The sequence below is a fragment of the Passer montanus genome, unplaced genomic scaffold, assembly GCF_014805655.1.
Source record: "Passer montanus isolate IOZ18808 unplaced genomic scaffold, ASM1480565v1 scaffold10, whole genome shotgun sequence".
NCBI lineage: Eukaryota > Metazoa > Chordata > Aves > Passeriformes > Passeridae > Passer > Passer montanus.
Window position 1 is genome coordinate 24,311,434 of NW_024356505.1, and position 18,825 is coordinate 24,330,258.

General features: G+C 34.4%; 1 protein-coding gene across 1 annotated transcript in view; it reads left to right on the plus strand.

Moving 5' to 3' along the window:
- STAM (signal transducing adaptor molecule) overlaps positions 1-17,791 on the plus strand; it is a 32,526-nt gene extending 14,735 nt beyond the window's left edge. The window contains exons 3-14 of the mRNA XM_039709529.1: positions 2,265-2,340; positions 2,426-2,521; positions 3,058-3,204; positions 3,476-3,566; positions 4,532-4,724; positions 5,091-5,185; positions 6,388-6,476; positions 7,990-8,077; positions 10,485-10,539; positions 10,881-11,034; positions 11,556-11,731; positions 12,849-17,791. Coding sequence (XP_039565463.1) covers positions 2,265-2,340; positions 2,426-2,521; positions 3,058-3,204; positions 3,476-3,566; positions 4,532-4,724; positions 5,091-5,185; positions 6,388-6,476; positions 7,990-8,077; positions 10,485-10,539; positions 10,881-11,034; positions 11,556-11,731; positions 12,849-13,098 — 1,510 coding nt within the window. The 3' untranslated portion in view covers positions 13,099-17,791. The remainder of the gene's footprint in view (positions 1-2,264; positions 2,341-2,425; positions 2,522-3,057; positions 3,205-3,475; positions 3,567-4,531; positions 4,725-5,090; positions 5,186-6,387; positions 6,477-7,989; positions 8,078-10,484; positions 10,540-10,880; positions 11,035-11,555; positions 11,732-12,848) is intronic.
- The last annotated feature ends 1,034 nt before the right edge of the window (positions 17,792-18,825 follow it).

Consider the following 18,825-nt stretch of genomic DNA (forward strand, 5'->3'; position numbering starts at 1 on the left):
GCAAAATTGCTTACTTGATAGTTTTCCGATGTGTCTTCCACTTTTTTCCCCTCACATGACACAATCTCAGTAGCATTTAACATTGTAATTGCAGTGTATGTCTAGCAGCTTGACCAGGAAACTTTATGACCAGTCTGTTTCTGAAGGAGCAAGGAGGAAAGCTGAGTCCTACAGAGTTACCTTAGCCTGTAAATAAACAATACATTCCTGAACATATTTGAAATGTTTTGTGCAGAGTAGTATTTTAGATTGCAAATGCTGCTAATTGTGCCCTTGTTGAATAAAATACAATCTGATTTTTTCCTACTTTCTAAAACGAAACCTAAAATTAGTGTTTTTTCTATATGAGTTGGTTTATGATACCATATGATGCCACATATGATACATATCTTCTATTGTATCTTGCCATATTTTCACTCTATTTATTTGTTATTACTGATCATTGTGGTGCCTCTGAAATGATGATCATAGCATCATTGGAGTGGAGCTGTGGCCAAATATTTATATAGTACAATTTGGAGAGATGCCCAATAAGTAGATAGAATTCTACACATAGAGTGCATGCTTCCCTCTGGTTTCTGCATAGTGCTTCTCATAATTTACACACTAAATTGTATGATGAATTAATTAGAAGTAAAATTAAGAATTACAGGCCTGTCTAGAATAGGTTTTCTTACTCTGTGTCACTAAAGATTGGTGCACCTGGATTATTTCCTTTACCTACATGTAATCAAAATATTTCTTATTTTAAACATTTGAGTATTTAAAAACATTTAACATTCAAATATTGATAATTTCTTTTAAATATATGAACAAGTAGATTGTACTTGAGACGTGTGGATGATGATGGCTTTGAGGCTTTCTTGTTACTTTTAATAAGACTTTGGATTCCTTTGTACAAAACATCATAGGCTAATGATCCTCTTCCTGAACTGCTAAGCTCTTGATCCTGCACCCTGCCTTTATAAATACTGGCTTCACAATGGGCAGGCGATTTTTTGAGCTTGGAATCATGTCACATTGTTAATCCTACTCGTAAACTCATGGTTAAAGAAAGCAGTTATTTCTAACAATTTTAGCCTGTATTCTTTCTCAATTAAAGTCAACATGTGAGAAGTCTTGGATAATTAATAGATAAAAGGTAGTACTTGCCTTAAAGCCTTCCTCTGTAATAATTGGTATATGAAGGTATACACTGAATGATATGTACTGGTGCTGCATGACAGCAGTTTCTATAATTAGTGCCACTAAATATGAGGTGGACATTTCTGTAAAATGTAGACCCTGCCAAATATAGTATAGCCAAGCAGTAGTGTAACTTATACCTGAGTTTCATGTTAGTTTTTGGACAACAGTTCAACAGAAAAATGCTTGTGCTTCCAAAGACAGCCATGCTATAAATGTATAAACTTCATAAGTGTGTAAAATCTCTTAATTTAGATTTACTTTCTATTTTCCTCCTTGTCTACTTATCCTCTTCCAGGGTTATCTTTCCAGGTCTATTCCACAAATAATGATTGTATGCCCTTGATAATTCCTACCTCAGCCTGGCTCAGCTTTCCACTACTTTATAGACAGAAAAAAGTATCAGCAAGTCACATAGATTTTAATATGCTAAACTTTCTGAAGTCCCCTTTCAAATTCTTTGTTGAAGTTGCTTTTTATGTTATTTCTATATACCACGACTTAGGTAAGACTTGAATTCTGTATTTAATTGTTTTGAAATTTTGATGTAGATTGTCTAACATGGTTTTTTTTAGAAATTGTTGGTTCATTACATGTCTTCTCTATAAATGTTATTCTGTAGATTAAAAGAGACTGAGGAATATGGTGATAATTCAAAATAAAAGTAGCAAAAGGGTGTTGGTAAATCAGTATGTAAGGAAGTGTTCTTACATATATATTTGAAATAAAAAGGAGTAGGTGCATGGACTACAGAGAATTCCAGTTCTCTATTTGTAAGGGATTTTATGCATTTCTGGAGTATTTACAGTAATTCACTCAAAGTACTAGAAATAATATAAATTACTGAGAGGTTTTGATAATGAAGAGAGATACATCCTACAGATAGAAATAGAAATGGCTATAACTGTTTATGGTGTTTAATTTATTTTTAATGTTCTTGTTTTAAATTATAAGCTACTAAAAAATTTACTCATGGTGTTCAGGAGATCTTGCTATCTGTATGTTGTCAGCATTGTCATGTGTGCAATAGGGAGTGTTCATTCCATTCCATATTTTTAAAGCTATCTTGTGTTTTTTAGGCCTAAAGACTGTCTCCGCTCTATTATGAAGAGAGTGAACCATAAAGATCCACACGTCGCTATGCAAGCATTAACAGTAGGTTCTTTTTAACATAGTTCATTTTCTTCCTGAAAAGTTATATTTCAAAAAAATTTCTAAGTTTTAATCTTTCTTTCATTAGCTTCTAGGAGCATGTGTATCAAACTGTGGCAAAATCTTTCATTTAGAAGTCTGTTCAAGAGATTTTGCCAGTGAAGTAAGCAATGTGTTGAATAAGGTAATGTATTACATTGACTTTTACATTTCACCTGTAAGTGAAATTAGATAGAGAGTTGGGGTAATCTGAAAGTGGAATGGAATCTACTTTTAGAGGACTGGAAAGAGGGGGAATGGGAAGGAGAGAAGATTACTGTAAAAACTGTGGCTCAGAATTTCCTGAATGCCACTTCATCCTAGTTAACAAAGGTGTTCTGTCTGGGGGAGGTGTGGCATGTTAATTTATAAATAAGCTACTATATTTTCACTTTAAATAATATCAGTAAAACATTAAATACAACTATGATGAAATGGATGTAGAACAGGGGTTCTGTGTAATCTTATTTTATTATGGGCCTAGCACATATTTTACTGGCACAAATAAAATGCTGATGTATTATTCTGCCTTTATTTATTTTATTATTCTAATAAAGACTGAGTGCTAAACTTGACTACAAAGTAAGGTATCTGTATGTTTTATATTGACAGTAACATGTAGTTATTTGAAATTAAGGTCAGATTCTTACATTAGTTAACTAGTTTCTACTGTTCATGCAGGGTCATCCAAAAGTTTGTGAAAAGCTGAAAGCCCTTATGGTGGAATGGACTGATGAATTCAAGAATGACCCACAGCTTAGTTTAATATCCGCTATGATAAAAAACCTTAAGGAGCAAGGAGTTACTTTCCCAGCTATTGGTTCACAGGTATATTAGATTTTTCTGTTTGTTCTCAAAGTGTGTCACAAATTCTTTTTATCCTCAGCTCAGTATTTTACAGTTTGTAGTCTTGAATTCTAAAATGTTTGGCAAACAAAATGAAAGCTACCTTGTCTTAATAAAACTTTTCTTTGTGGAGTGAAATGCTCTAAATTATTTTAGATTTTTATGTGGCAGATGAATACAAAGCAAAATGGTGAACTTAATGCACTGTCAATTTTTTGTTGGATTCATTTTTGCATCTTTTATTTTTGGCTAGGCTGCTGAACAGGCAAAAGCAAGTCCAGCTCTAGTTGCCAAAGATCCTGGTGCAGCAGCCACCAAAAAGGAAGAGGAGGATTTAGCTAAAGGTGAGTGCATTTATTTGTTGACATGATGCATATTGATTTATTTAAATGAACAGTAGCCAATCTGTATGTGTTACTAATGGTTTCTTCAATAGTCAACCCACCAAAGTCTACTTTTAAAGAGGTCTGTGTCTCAAAAGCATATCTGCATGAATTTCATAATGTTTGTGTCCACGCTGCCCCTTCTTAAATATGATCAATTTTTTTCTGCAAACTTGAGCTGAGTTTAATATGAGTGAAACTTCTCTGCGCAGTCAAGCTTAATTGAAAATGACCCAGAAATGTGAAATTATTCAAGGGGCAAATTTTTCTTGTTTAAGCAAAAATAATTTTGTTAATTATGAATTAAGGAGGGAATTTACTGTGAAGCTGACCAAGCACTAGCACAGGTTTCCCAGGGATGTCATGGTATCTTTTTTCTTGGAGACGTGAACAAATTGTTGTTGGCAGTGAGCTGTGGTGACCCTGCAGGAACAGGGGATTGGACCAGATGACTTGCAGAGGTGCCTTCCAACCTCAGCCAATCTGTGTAAATCTGATTCTGTGAATCCAGGCTAAGGGCTTCTGTCTAACAGAGAACCAGTGTGCACTGGAACAGATGTATCTTTTTAATGTTTCAAGCAGTCTGGAAAAGCTCAACATGGTGTAAGAGGTAAAATAAGAGTGTAAATATTTTACATCAGTTCAAGGTTAACAATAATATCATAATAAAAATTGGATGATTTTGTGGAGTTATTCTCTTTGTTCTTAAATGATATTTATTCATCCTGTCCATGTTGGAAGGTTCAGTAAATCCATAGGCAGACTTCTGCTCTCTGTTATTTACCATTAATTCTAAGAGAAAGACATGAAGTCATTAAAATGCAACAGGAATAGAATTATACTAAAAATTTTCACAGAATTAAATTTTCATATCAATCAACCCATTTTTATAGGGAATTTTCATCTGAGTAACTCTTCTTTTGTAGCTATTGAGCTGTCACTAAAAGAACAAAGGCAACAGCAAACAACACTTTCCAGTTTGTATCCAAGCACCTCAAGCCTTTTAACAAACCACAAACACGAGGGCCGAAAGGTTCGTGCAATCTACGATTTTGAGGCTGCTGAAGATAACGAACTAACTTTTAAAGCTGGAGAACTTATAACTATACTTGATGACAGGTAAGTTATATAGAAAGCCTACTAGAGTTATGTTAAACTCTAAAAATTAATTAGAAATAATTATATCTTCTATGTAGAAGCATACCTTGAAATACAATGAATGGAAATTTTTTGTATTAATACTTTATTTTGTATTTTTATGAATACTTAATTTTTGTATTAATACTTTATTTTGTTATCTTCTCAAGTTTTTACAAATAAATGTATTTGCATAAAAGTTCTTGTGTAAGGATTTCTGCATATATACAAGTTATATTTATGTGCTAGTGATATAAAAGCCTTTGCTGTGCAATTCCTAGGCAAGTTCCATGTGAGTATGGGATTTCTGATGTATGAGGGCTTTACTTTTTTTTTTTTAATCTTTAGTGATCCAAATTGGTGGAAAGGGGAAACTCATCAGGGTATAGGATTGTTTCCATCTAATTTTGTAACAGCTGATCTTTCTGCTGAGCCTGAAATGAGTAAGTAACACTACATTTATGTATATATGTTTAACACTGCCATGGCTCATGGGTGATTTCCTTTCCCTTATGCTAGAGTTAAGTTGCAAATTAATGCGATAGTTGGATTAAAACTGAGGAGCCCTTGCTATGCTATCACGAGTTGCCCAAACTGTCTTGGCAAAATAATTTGCTTTACTATTTTATTTTAATCATGAATCTGCTGAAAAATGCTGCTGTCTCCTGCTGCCTCTGTTAGGAGGTTCTTTGAGACTCATGAAATCACTCAATCGACACCTAAATAAACGTGGGCAACAGCAACTTTTTTTCCAAATTACTTTTTTGTCCAATTGCCATGGTGTCTATCTAATTGAGATGAAACTGAAGGTCCCATGGCAGATAGGACTTGGAGACAGAATACCAGTGTTCAAATAGTTCAAGAAACCCAACTACTGTAGATATGTAGATGTGCATCGTGGACAGAGGGATTTTCTGCATGCAGCTTTTTTAGATCCATCCAATCTACTTTAAATGTTTAATAAAAATATTAAATATTAGGTAAGACTTCAAGATTCTAGAGCTGATTTCTGTAGATCTCATGGGTTTGCAAGATTTATCTTCTGTGATCTCAGTTTGAGGGTGTTAGAAGTATGAGCAGGTCAGCAGAATTACATGCTCTACCAGTCATTTGTGCTATGCTAAGTCTATCTAATAAGAGTAATATTTGGCTTTTTTCTAAATATAGAGCTTTTTTGGGCTGGTCTCCACTACAGAGGAATGAGGTCCTTTGCGTATAGGGTTTGGTAAAGAGGAAATAGAGTGGACTTTGCTTTGGGGAAAAGGCTCAGTTTGTCATAGATGATTTTATCAGTTTTATCTGAAACTTGCTAGCCCTATTGTTTCCAATCACTCTTTCTGAGTCTTTTATCCTGATGACCTTTTAACATATGTTATGTGTAGGGAGACTATGATAAAGCCGTTTACTTGCTAAAACATATTTCTGCTGAGCTTGTGTGAACTGATCTATTTTTTTTACAATGTGATTTACAGATAAGGAAACTATTTAGGTCTGTGGCTTTCAATTGTCAATAAAATACTAATTTTTAAAATTTTCACAGTAGAGATTTCAAATGCAAGGAACCTATAAATTACAGGTTATATAATATTTATGTAATTGTTTATTTTTTCTTTCATAAAATTAAATTTGGCTGTTTATCTTACAGTGAAAGCTGAGAAGAAAACAGTGCAGTTCAGCGATGAAGTTCAAGTAGAGACAATAGAACCTGAGCCAGAACCAGTTTATATTGATGAAGTAAGCATGGCAAAAATACTGATTGGTATAAAATGCACTGCTGGGGCATTTAAATATATGATGTTTAACCCTTTCATCTTATACTTCAAAAATATGATAAAAAGAGCATGGAAAGAGTGTTTTCTTTAAAGTAATAAATAAAATCTTCAGTATTCTCTTTTGTTTAAGAGTCTCGAACTTCTTAGGAATTTCTGAATTTAGGTCCATTTAGGACCCTACTAGAGGGTTGTACATCTGTTTACCTCCAAGCTAGAATCTTAGTGCTGAGTGGCACATCTACTTTCAAATTTTGCTTAAAGTACTTCAGTACTTTATAGAGATAAATCTAAGTGAGCAGTCAAGATGGGTATTTCCAGTGTAACCATCACTGTCTACCTCTTTCTGTCCCTGAAAAGTCCGTGTAAGTAATATTTAGTAAGATATTTGCAATCTCACCACAGTGATCCTGTGGGCTTTCCAGGAACATTCAGTCCAGGAAGTTTTTCCCCTCTTTTTTTTTTTTACCTCAACCTGGGTTCTGTCATTGTTTTTTTGAAATGAGAAATCAGTGACTGCCTTGCTGAAGTAATTGAAATCCCACTTCAAAAACTCTTCTTCCCAGGAGATACTAGTTTGTAGCCTGCTGAAATAGATTATCTGAGGCCTGTCTTGAGGTGCATTCCAGCTTTTGTTTTCTGTGAGTCCATTGTTGATTTTTGTTTTAGTGTTCTTTTGTTTTTTAAATTGGTCACAGTATAATTTTTAAGGAAGTAGTTAATTTGACTTTTCCCAGCCTTTCCATGGTTTAAGGAGGACCAAGCATGATTTTCTACTTTCATACAATCTATATAACTCGATGTGAAAAAGGCTATTTATTTGATAGTGCTCAGCTAATAAATGATTACAAATAATTTATGTGTAATGTTTTTTGTACTTTCACCAATATATTTCAGTCCAAGACATGTTGTTCAAAGACTTTATGCCTGTTTGTTTTCTAACCTTTGAGGTTTTTGTTATAAAAGGGTTGCACTTAAACTCCTTACTTATGCTCAACTTATTCTGAAGTAAATCCTGAGATGCCTCCAAACATCATCTTAAAACAACACTTCATTACATTGGTAATGACATGGCTCATGTACTGAACAAGCCTCATGCACTTGAAATTGCTTTTCAGTGAATTTGAAGTACTTTCTCAATGTATTCTGTTAAAATATATCCACCAGTCCCACTAGGTGGTGGTATTGCATATGTAATATCTAGGCTGGAAAAACAGAAACTGCTCAGAAAATAATACATGTTTAGAAGGACTTTTAGGAATAAAGGACATTCCACTTGTTACCACTATTTTTTCTCATTTAGCATTTCCTTGTTCAAGCATCTTCATTCCTGTATAATTTGCATTTATTTAGTCTAGTTGATTCTCAAGGGCCAAGAGATCAAAATGGCTGTTGTGAGCAGCTGCTTTAATTACTATCCTGAAAGTGCTAATTCCCTTGCTGCCACATTTGCCCTAATAATACAATTTGTGTTCCAGGATAAAATGGACCAACTCTTGCAGATGTTACAAAGTGCTGATCCATCTGATGACCAGCCAGACCTCCCAGAGCTGCTTCATCTTGAGGGTAACAGAAAAGAATGAGTTTTTTCATTGTTGTTTTCCTCGCTGGCAATTTTCTGTATCAACACAAATTGAAACTAAGCTGAAACTACTTCAGCTTTGTGTACATGTGAGAAGCACTCCTGAGAAAAGTGCCTGAGCCATAATTATCTTCTCACTTCTTGTTTCCAACATCTATGAGACCAAAGTCAAAAATGTTCACTTAAAACAAATCTACCTTTATCTAAAGAAAACTGTTTTCTAAATTATTTACCCTCTTCAAGACACATGAATAATTAATTTGGTCATATTCATTCATCATTTTTTCCTTCACAGGGTAGCACAGCATGAGTAGTAAAAGGAGTGTCAGGAAGATTCCGTAAGAGGGAGCAGAAATACTAGGGAGATTAGAATAGACCTGTGGGTGTCTCACAAGCTTTTCACTTGTATGTGTATTTCTGGAGGAGTTGCATATTAACAAATAACTCATAGAGTGCTACAAATTATCCTACTCTGAGTCATTGTTTAGACTACCTCTTCATAGAGATATTATAGATCATTTTACCTAGGCTGTTAGATGCACCAAAATTTTTTAAATTTTGGAAGGAAGAAAGGAAACTTCCCAATTATGAGACACAACGTAGGCTTAAACTGATAATTCAGATGACACCAGACTTTGTAAAGAAAATAGCAGTTTCTACATCTATCTAGAAGTTAATAATTAAAAAATGCATAGGTTTGTAAACTTTTGGATATCTCCCATCTTTCCACACCCATCTGGTTCATCATGTCTGTAAATGAATCCTATTTTAGAAACTGACATCAGCAACATGTCTGCACATATTCTAGTTCCACTGAAAATAAAGAGAGGTGAAAAGAAACATGACTGGTTTTGTTATTTCAAGTCCCAAATACAGCTATAGAGGCTGTTATCTAAGAAGCAGATTGCCTGTGTTTGATCCAGGACAGAGGCAGAGAAATTAAAGGTATGCTAGTCAACCAGCCTTCAGATATGGCTTACTTTAGGAGTTGCTTCAAAATGCATTGTGAGATCATTAAAGCAATGCTGAATTTTATATTGAACTGTGGAACTGCTCCTAGAATTTGAAAGCAGTAGTGTGGTGAGATGATTACTCCCCAGCTACCTGCAACAGCACTTGCCAAACTTATGGCTACATATAGTTCTACAATGGTAATTCAAGATTACTTGCGCTACACTTAATTAGGTTTTGGTGAGCTACTGGTTTTGGCATAGGTTCTGAAAATTTTGCTGTAGATGTGTTTTGAGTCCTTGGTTCCTACCAGTGGTGGCAGATGCTGATCAATCCCTTCATTTTCTTCTGCAATCCACATGTCCAGTCATAAATGTGTTTGAAATGGAGAGCTCATCCTAATGTGTTCAGGAGCCCAGAGTTTGTGGTTGGCAGCAGAGCAGTCATCAGGCTAACAAACATCTAAACAATCCTTGTCATGCCTTTTGCCACACTTCGTGCTGTACATCAAAGCAGGCAGGAATGACTTCATAACTTTTACATCTTTGCCCAGTGTTTCTGCCAATGTATTACTGATCCCAGTTTCCAAAAAGCAGATAGGTACCTTTCATACAACTCCTCTTTAACATAGACTTGCCTTTAAGGAACTCAATAATGATGTCCTTTGACTCATCATGTATCAGATGTTTCCAGAGCCTTCTGCATTTCTAATATCCTAAATTTCCCTTTCAGCTTTTGTGTCTGTTTATTTTACATTTGCCAAATTCTGCCTTTCTGCTATTTAGCCATTTGCTAGGTTTGCTTGGCAGTTAGATGAGCCCCATGTCCTTGTGCTGAAAGGAGGCATGGGGTGTATTTTTTGTTTATTTTAATGCTTTTTCATTCTGATTCTGGTAAGATTTTGTGTTGTTTTCTGTACATGTCAGTGGTTTGAAAAAACCCCTTCCCCCAATTAGAATTCCATAGAGACTAATGTGCTATTAGTGTCTTTGATGTGCAGATGATTGAATCATTGCAACCAGTTTTCTCCTTCATTATTTTCATAGTCTTCTTGTAGTAAAGTTGGATGTGCACATGATCTAGGTTGCAGCACCAAATCTTCTTCCTTTAAAAAGAGATCACCTTTCAATTCACGTGAACCTTTTATGTAAAATAGTTTCAGTTTTATACTTCCTAGATGTTGAATGTGTTTTGTTTCACTTTACTTTTATTTTAAAATATACTTTTTTAATTGTACCAGTACTGAAAACTTTAGCTGGGTCACATTCTTAAATTGACACTACCTCTGTTATTAAAAATTTTTTGACATAGAAATTATAGTAATGAACTAAAACAAAATTGGACTAGCATCTATTTCTATCTAATTTTTTTATTGCTTTCTGATTTTGTAGTATGGAAATGTTTATTACTCTGATACATTTTAATGTCTTTCTATTCTAGCAATGTGCCATCAGATGGGACCTCTCATAGATGAAAAATTGGAGGATATAGACAGGTAAGAAGAAATGTCAGGTGCTTTGACTGAAATTAAAATTCATCCTTAGAAAACAGAGTTGTTACTTGATAATATCTTAATTTCTGTGAATACTGGCAAAGACAATATCTGTATTTATTAGTAGTTTCTCTGAGAAGAGATCTGAAGATTTTTTTTCGCATAGTCACATAATAATTTATAATCTTGTACCATTTGAATTTCTGGCACTTGTCAGGCATCACTTCACACTAAAAAATGTTACTTAACACACTTCATGAAATTAAAAAATGTTGTCTGTCCTATAATAAAGTTATCTAAATTGTAAAAGGAATTGTATTATAACTGTAATATATATTTTCTAGGAAACATTCAGAACTTTCAGAGCTCAATGTTAAAGCAATGGAAGCTCTTTCTTTGTATAACAAATTGATGAATGAGGACCCAATGTATTCCATGTATGCAAAACTACAAAACCAGCAGTATTACATGCAGTCATCTGGTGTTTCTGGCTCTCAGGTATGGATGTAACCTTTAATAGCCATTGACCTTATCAAGTTCTTTCTGAGTGAGCAGTGTTTTCTCTTAGATTTTTGGCACAGTATATAAAGAAAATAAAAATAAAAATGTTTGTTTTCAGCCACGAGCTTTGAATGCTCTTCTTTTGTGGGTTCTAACACTTTTAGTGTTTTTTCTGTTCAGTTCCTTTCGATCAAGGAAGAAGCCATCCTGGGCTTTAAGTTGCATAAAATTAAAAAATTGCCAGGGCTTTGCATAGTGGGTCAAAGAAAATAAACAACCAAAGGTGTACGAGTTCTCCCTATTTCCTTATAGATAAATCAACATGAAAATGATGCTATGAAAGAATGAATTACCATTTTTAACTTCAGTAATTTAAATGCTAAATGCTTTTCACTGGTATTTTAAAAAAAGAAGAAAGAAATAAAAATATTTGAGAAGTCTTTAAGTTCTAAAGTCAGATATTAAATAGCATATTTTCTTGTATTTTATTTCTAATACTGCTTTATTTAACTTCCTAGGTTTATCCAGGGCAAACTCAAGGTAATGCATATTTGGTGGCAGGGAGTGCACAGATGGGCCACATCCAAGGTTACAATCTTCCTCCAGAGCAGCTCCCTTCTCTCAGCCAAGGCACAGTTACTCCATCTGCCAGCTCAGTAATTCCTGGGCAGCCTGCACAGACGTCTTACACAAAGTAATTTTAAACATTTCTTTATTCAAGTTAAATCAATTTAAACAGACTGTTTTTTAAATTACAGAAGTAGAATGATAGACACAACTGAAAGATACTTTAGTGCAGTCATTTCCAGAGTGCTTTTTATTGGTGTCGGGTATTTGGTAAAAATTCCTGACAAACTTCCTAAGTTTTTAATAGTTGTTTAAAATTTTATATAGTTTTTAATTTTCTGTATACAAAATATGTAATTTATGTAGCTCTATACTTTTTATATAAAACAGAGAAAATTATACAGACATGATTTGGTAGTATTAGTAGTAACTTTTAATATAGTTTTAATGATGAAGATTATATGCTGCTCTGGCTGGCTCTGCATAATTTCTGAGAGTGTAAATTCTACTGCTTCTTTGTCAAATATTTTACCACAGAAGAATGGGGAGAATTCTGCTCATTTTGGGAAAGAAATGAATGGGCTATGAGTACTGACTAAGGTCATACAGCTTATCCAAATAAGGAAGCTAAAAGAGGCTTTTTACATTGGCTGGATGGCCAAAGATGCTAAGGTTTGGTTAAGTTACCTTTATTGTAGAAAGGTTTGTGGATTTTTGTTAATTGTGTTTTGTTTGTTTGGGGTTTTTGTTTACTCTCTGTGGAAAGTAATTTTATTCTAAAAAACTGGGAGAGACATCTATCTGAGTCATTAATGTATTTGTTAGTCCTTGTCCCCAAAGGTACTTCTTTGGGATAGTACAAAGCATACAATGATAATGAGTTTCTGCATATTCATCTGACTTGTTTTGCTGTTTAAAACAGCTTGTTAGGTTTCGTTTTTTTTCATGAACAGATTGGAAGATAGATGGTATTCCATGTTGCACCTTAAAATAAATCAGAAATACAGATACATGGTCTAATTTTAAATCCATGGGGAGTGTCTACTGGTATGTTTAAATCAGAGGAGTGTGCTTGAGTTTTAATGGGAATACACATTGCCTACAGTTTTAAATATGCAGTGTGTCCAGAGTTTTTCTGTGTATAAATAGAACAACTGAAGAAACAATAATGTTTTGCTGTTCTGTTGGTAAATTGTTAATTCTACTTTAAATATTTTTTTCTTTTTTTTTTAATTTCTTTTCAGTGCAATGGTTGGTTCTGTTGCTGGAAGTACCTTCTCTAACCAGCCTTCAGTGTATAGTCCACCACCTGGTACTGTTGATGTTGCTGCTTATCAGAATGCTGGAACTAATATGTCCCAGGTGCCAAACTATAACTTAGCATCTACAGCTCTGCCACAGACAGCAGGCAGTCAGCAAGCACCTCCACAACAACCACAGCCTCCACCACCTCAACAACCACAGCACAGTTACTCACAGAAGGCTCTGCTATAGGATCCAGGACTTCTGATTCCTAATCTTCTTTAACCTCTGCTAAAGGCGGTTGGCGATTCTATGAGTTCCTTCATTTAATCTCTTAAACTTTGTTTATCCTCAGCTTAATAAGAATCTCTCTTGGTGAACAAGTTCAATTTGCACTGACTTTTTAGGATTTTTTTTTAATTTTGCGGAAGAACTGATATATGTAGGAAATTTAATTCCTTTTAAAATGCCTAAAATTGGTACAAGATTATTTATGTATGGTTAAATTGGCTAGTTTGTGAAAACTCAACCATTGCAAACTGTTGTGGCATATATGTTATGTACATATAGTGTGTGATTGCAGTAGTGCCCATTTCATATAACTATGGTGGTCATGTGAATATATTTAACACAATGTTTAAAAATAATTTGCTTTACTATTTTATTTTAATCATGAACTGACAACCATATTTCATAGTTTTGTCTAGTTTTAAGACAGATGCAATGTCTTTTTCCACTGCAGGAAAAACAGTAATTCTGCATATCATGGTTACAATTACAAGCTAAGGTCTATATATGAATTTATAAACTTAACTAAGTTTCACTACTTCTTGAATTGAACACAAGTGTATCATGACTATTAGATAGCTGATCTACCAAAGTAAACTTGTTAACTAGTAAAGAATTTGGGGGGATAACAGCAAATTATGATTCTGCTTCGGACATAATTACTAACTTCAAACAACTATTCAGAGGCTGCTAAACATATCATGGGACCATGAAACATAACAGCATTTTATCATGAGAAACATGTAATTTATTTTTCCAAGTTGTTTTTTAAAATGAGAACCAGAACTGTATTCTATGTGTGTTGGTAGAGATTACACCAAAGAAAGACAGAGGAATTGATGTGAAAGAGAAACAATGGAGTTTTAAACTGGAACACACAACATGAATTACACTATTTTATTCAAGTCTTCTTAATTAGAACATGGAGAATTATGGACATGTAAATCACTTTGCTGAACAAACCTTCAGGGCTTCATTATATCTCTTGTGGCCTTGCTTAACAATTTGTTCTGTTTACTGTTCTAACACAAACACTTCTGCCTTAAATGTCTGTTTCAATTTCCAGTTGTACCATTTGAGTTTATTAGCCGTTCTATAGTTTGAATAGTTCATGAGGCATCTCATCTAAATCCACTTTTAGGTTACTTTAAATTCTCTTCTGCAGCAACATGCATCAGCCTGTTTTAAACCCTTGTGTTCCTCAGTAACTTAGCTGCATGGCTTTGTAAAGCATGGTATTTTCTTTCTGTGAATGAGGTGCTGCAAAAGAAATGTGGTAATGGAAGGCAGCATTTCATGTGTGCTTGAGCAGAGTTTCTTGTATAAAGACTGTTGTTACTTTGTGCTTGTATTCCATCTTGTAATACATCCTGGTTTCATATTTTCCAGCAGCTCTAATTCCACTGGAGCAATACTGGGTGGTTTCAACATCAGATCTGGTTTTAGTCCTGTGTGTATGTCAGAAGTTGTTTGTTTTGTGTACTGTGTTTTAGTGTGATGCTTCTGGAATTAAATGTTGCAATTGTACATTGTACTATAAAATGAGCTCTGTTATCCCATATACTCCTGCATCTGTTCACAGTTACCTGACATGCCTTTGTTTCACTATTTCAGTTGACATCAGTGTTCTGCCAGATACTTTCAGATGACTGCTTTGCATAACTTCTGACTGGGGTGGTTACAAAACATGCCCCTGATTGATCTGTTCCAGTTGGGGATGTTCTAGCCAGCTGGTTGATCTAATGCTAGGATTTTCACATGTTTGTTTTCTCTAAAATTTTTAAGAATCTTTGCAAACTCTCATTAATTATTTCAGTACTTTGCGTGATCACAAAAGTCTGTGAAATTTGAAAGGAAATACTAAAGAAAAAAGTAATAATTGACATACTGTGTCATGGATGACTTTTTATGGATTGAAGAAGTGATGTCTTTAGAAAGGACTTGTAGTATAATTTAGATAGTGTTCTCTGTGTGCATTAGATATCTTATTACAAAATCAGATAGTCAGTGTATAGAAATGTATAATTTATACACAAAAGTGAAAATAGTTTTTTTATTCCATTGTTCTTAGTCCCAGATTCAAGGAGAAGCTTGAAGCATCAAGATAGTCTTTTTGGTATTAACAATTGTATTCTTAGGTTTTCACATGTTGTGTCACATGTTCCCTAATGTGAAACTTCTGTACAGAAATGACCCAGAAAAAATACATTTTGTTAGTAATGTCATTGTTTTTAAAACTTTTGAAGTTTTTCTTTGATTCACAGAAATGTTGCGTTCCGGTTTCTCATTGGAACACTGAACCCTTATGTGCATCACAGTTTTTCTGCTCTCTGACTTGCTTATTTTGGTCATTCATCCATTTTTATGAAAATTAAAATCACCTTTCATGTTCATAACGCAAAAAAAACCCCACTTGCTAAAATTCAGTGCCCCTTTAAATTCAATATAATGAAAGTTGTGAAAAAAGATAGACATTTTCTATTTTCCTTCATACTTTTATTAAAGTCACTGCTCTAAGGTATCTCCTGTAGCAGGCTGGGAATTGTAGGTGACTTTGAATCAAAGTTCATTGTCTACAACTGGTGAGGTAAGTCACTATAATTTTAGGTTCCGAGTCTTAGTGTTTCTGTTGCAACCTACATTTTCCATTTCATGTGCAATTTTCAGATTAAATTGAATTGGGGCTGTATTACTTCATATTGATTTTTTTAATCAGAAAACGTTTTTCTGCTTGGTTGTGCCCTGTATGCTTGATACTCTGAAGTGATGCCTTCTCCTACTTTGCTAGATGCTGTCACTGCATGAATTCCTGCAGTCATCCTCTCATATTCTCTCTTATAGCTTAGAAATGATACTTCAGTTCACCTCCTCCCTGCTGGTTTGTTATAATGAACCTGGAGATGCCATTGCTGGTGCTTCCCTGCCATGATTTATTCTCAGATTCCTTGTTTATGCATTTTTTTGACCACGTTCACTTATGTTCTACCTTATTATGGTGTTGAACACTGAAATGTTAGTGAGCATGGAAAAGTACACGTACAGCTACTGTGTGGAAAAGCTTTTAGCAATTAAATAGTATCAGAATGTAAACTGTTTGAAAGTAAGGAATCATTGGAAATGTTATTCATGTTTGAATAGAAGACCTGATTTTTGAATGTCTTGTTTCTTTACATGCAAATTGTCAGTTTAAGGCTAAAATGTCTTCCAGATATTTTGTATAACCCTTTTTTACTTAACCCTTTCATTAAGGAATACAATAATGTTAATTAACTTCAGAAGGGGCATTTCGGTGTCTTGGTTAGCATGAACTGGAGCAAACTCTGGAAAGTGCCTTTTGTGCATTTCACTTCTATGAGCAAAATTTTTTTAGCCATGTGCATCATCTCAATATATGTGGGCACAACAAAGGTGCCAAGATTTACTGTAAAACCTCCCAAGAAAAATCGTGGGATACCATATTAAAGTTTTCTGTATTGATATCATGGCAGTGTGTTCCAGAGTGTGCAGCTGCAGGAACAGTCACAATAAATTTGCCCAACTCTGTTTAATAACTGGTGCTGTGTAGATGTGTCTGTAATGTCATTGGCCAAAGCACATAGAGACAGCAGTAAAAGGAGCAAAATGTAAGAATTCCTGCATGCTTCTCAACAAGTGTGGAGCAGCATGTCCCAGTATGTATGTCAAAATACTGTTCATGGATTTTGAGGCAGGGAGAACTGAAATAAATTTGAACTTCAGAAAATTCTGCCAGATTGCAAATAGTTAGGTGTAACAGAGATAGATTTGCTTTTAGTACCATATACATATTTTGCTATTGACTCTAGGCTGCTACTATAGTTCTCTGATTTCATCTAGATGGCAGGAACATCAGATTTACACTGGAGAACTGCTTAATACCTCATTCTCCAATTTTTTTAGTGTTTTCTCTAATATCACTTTATTTTTCATTTATATTTCAAAGATATCTGTGCAGTCTTTATATACAGAGGTCTTGTCTTATTCCTTCTCTGCTGGGGTTCACAGAATAAAAAAAAGGCATCTCTAGTTAGAGCAGCTACACTGGCACTTTGAATTACACAACTGCACCTTCCTTTGGAGAACGCGTATGTATCTGTTTTGAAGAACAAGGGAGCATCATTTTTCCAGTTAAGAACTGGAAGAGATATTTTTAAAGATAAAGGTAGAATAAAAGTTACAAAAACCTTCATTGCCAACAGCAGGCAGAATCATTTTTTACTCTGTTATTCAATCTTAGTAAAGCTGATCAACTCTACACTACAGCTACTCCTTTCTCATTTTCAGCTGCAGTGAAGAATATTGACCTTCATACATACACTGTCCAACACCATAGGAAAACATGGAGAAGGCCTTGACATTTGAACTTTTTGCTTCAGTATGTAAAAAACACTATGTACATTTTTGAAGCCTTGTTTCTTAAATTAGGATGGTTGTGTTTAAAAACATTCCATTTGCTACTATGTAAATTGCAGATCTAAAGTTCCCTTTTCATGCTGCTTCCTTGGCAAAAAGGTGGTAGCAGTTTTTGTTCTATCCTGCATGTTCTTCTGGAATCCAAATAATTTTTGTCTATGTCATGAAAAGAAAAACCTGCTGCAATCTGCTTTGGTTTTAATAAAGTGTACACAGTAGCAAAGTGCATTTTTGTTTGGCTTTGTTTGTTTTGATGCTCCCTTTGATGTTGGCATATGTATATATTTAGATATACTGCACTGTTGTACAAGAATTGTTTTAGTAAATAACACTATTTGTAAAAACTGTTAATTGTTTTTGGTATGAATGCAAAATATTAAAGTTGGAGTATTTAGTTCATTATGTTGCAAAGTCAATTTATAAATTTTATGGAAGAATAATTTGAAAAGGGCTCCTTTTGCTGGAAGGACTTAGAGATACAATAAGCAAGGTCTGTCAGAAGTACTTAAATTTTCTGGTTTCAGATGGGATGGAGGTGGGGATTTTGTTTGTTCTGGTTGGGGAGAATTTGTAGGTTTTTTGTTCTTGTCTGATGCTTACACATAAATTGCATTATCTTTTTAAAAACAATCTGTCATTGATTTCCTTCAGCTAACCCAGATAATCCATTGTAGATCTTATTTCAAGTATGCTGCATGTCCTCTATATTTGGTAAATACAGCATTGGTATTTTAAAGAACAAATGGAACCAACTGTGTCTGTACTGTCTGATGTATATTTTTGGTTACAGATGAATAAGCTGATTTTATGGTAGCTTGACAGTTCATTCCATTTCTGATGACAGCAACACAAAGTAGTGTAGAACCTGGTGTTTTGATTGATGTGAAATGTCTTGAAGATCAGGCTAAAACCTGGTTTATGAATCTTAAAGTGCTGTCAGAATTGAAGCTTAATAGATTTGACAGCTGTATGCTGTGCTTTTAAAACAATGTTAAGCATAATTTTCTTGCTTAAGTTGATATAGACACCATGCATGGGACTTTGGGAGCAGTGGGCTGCAGTATCAGTTTGGCCTGTTAGGGTCTCTTCCTAAAAATGTGAGCCAAACCCCTTAGGACAAGAGGTTATGTGGATTGTGGGTTAGTGCAGTGGGATAATTTTTGTCTTTCAAGAGAATATCTATTCAGTGAACAGAATTAAAAGTTCTGCAGATTGTGTGGAAGTGAAACTTATGTTTTGGAACAGGGAGGGGCAATTAAT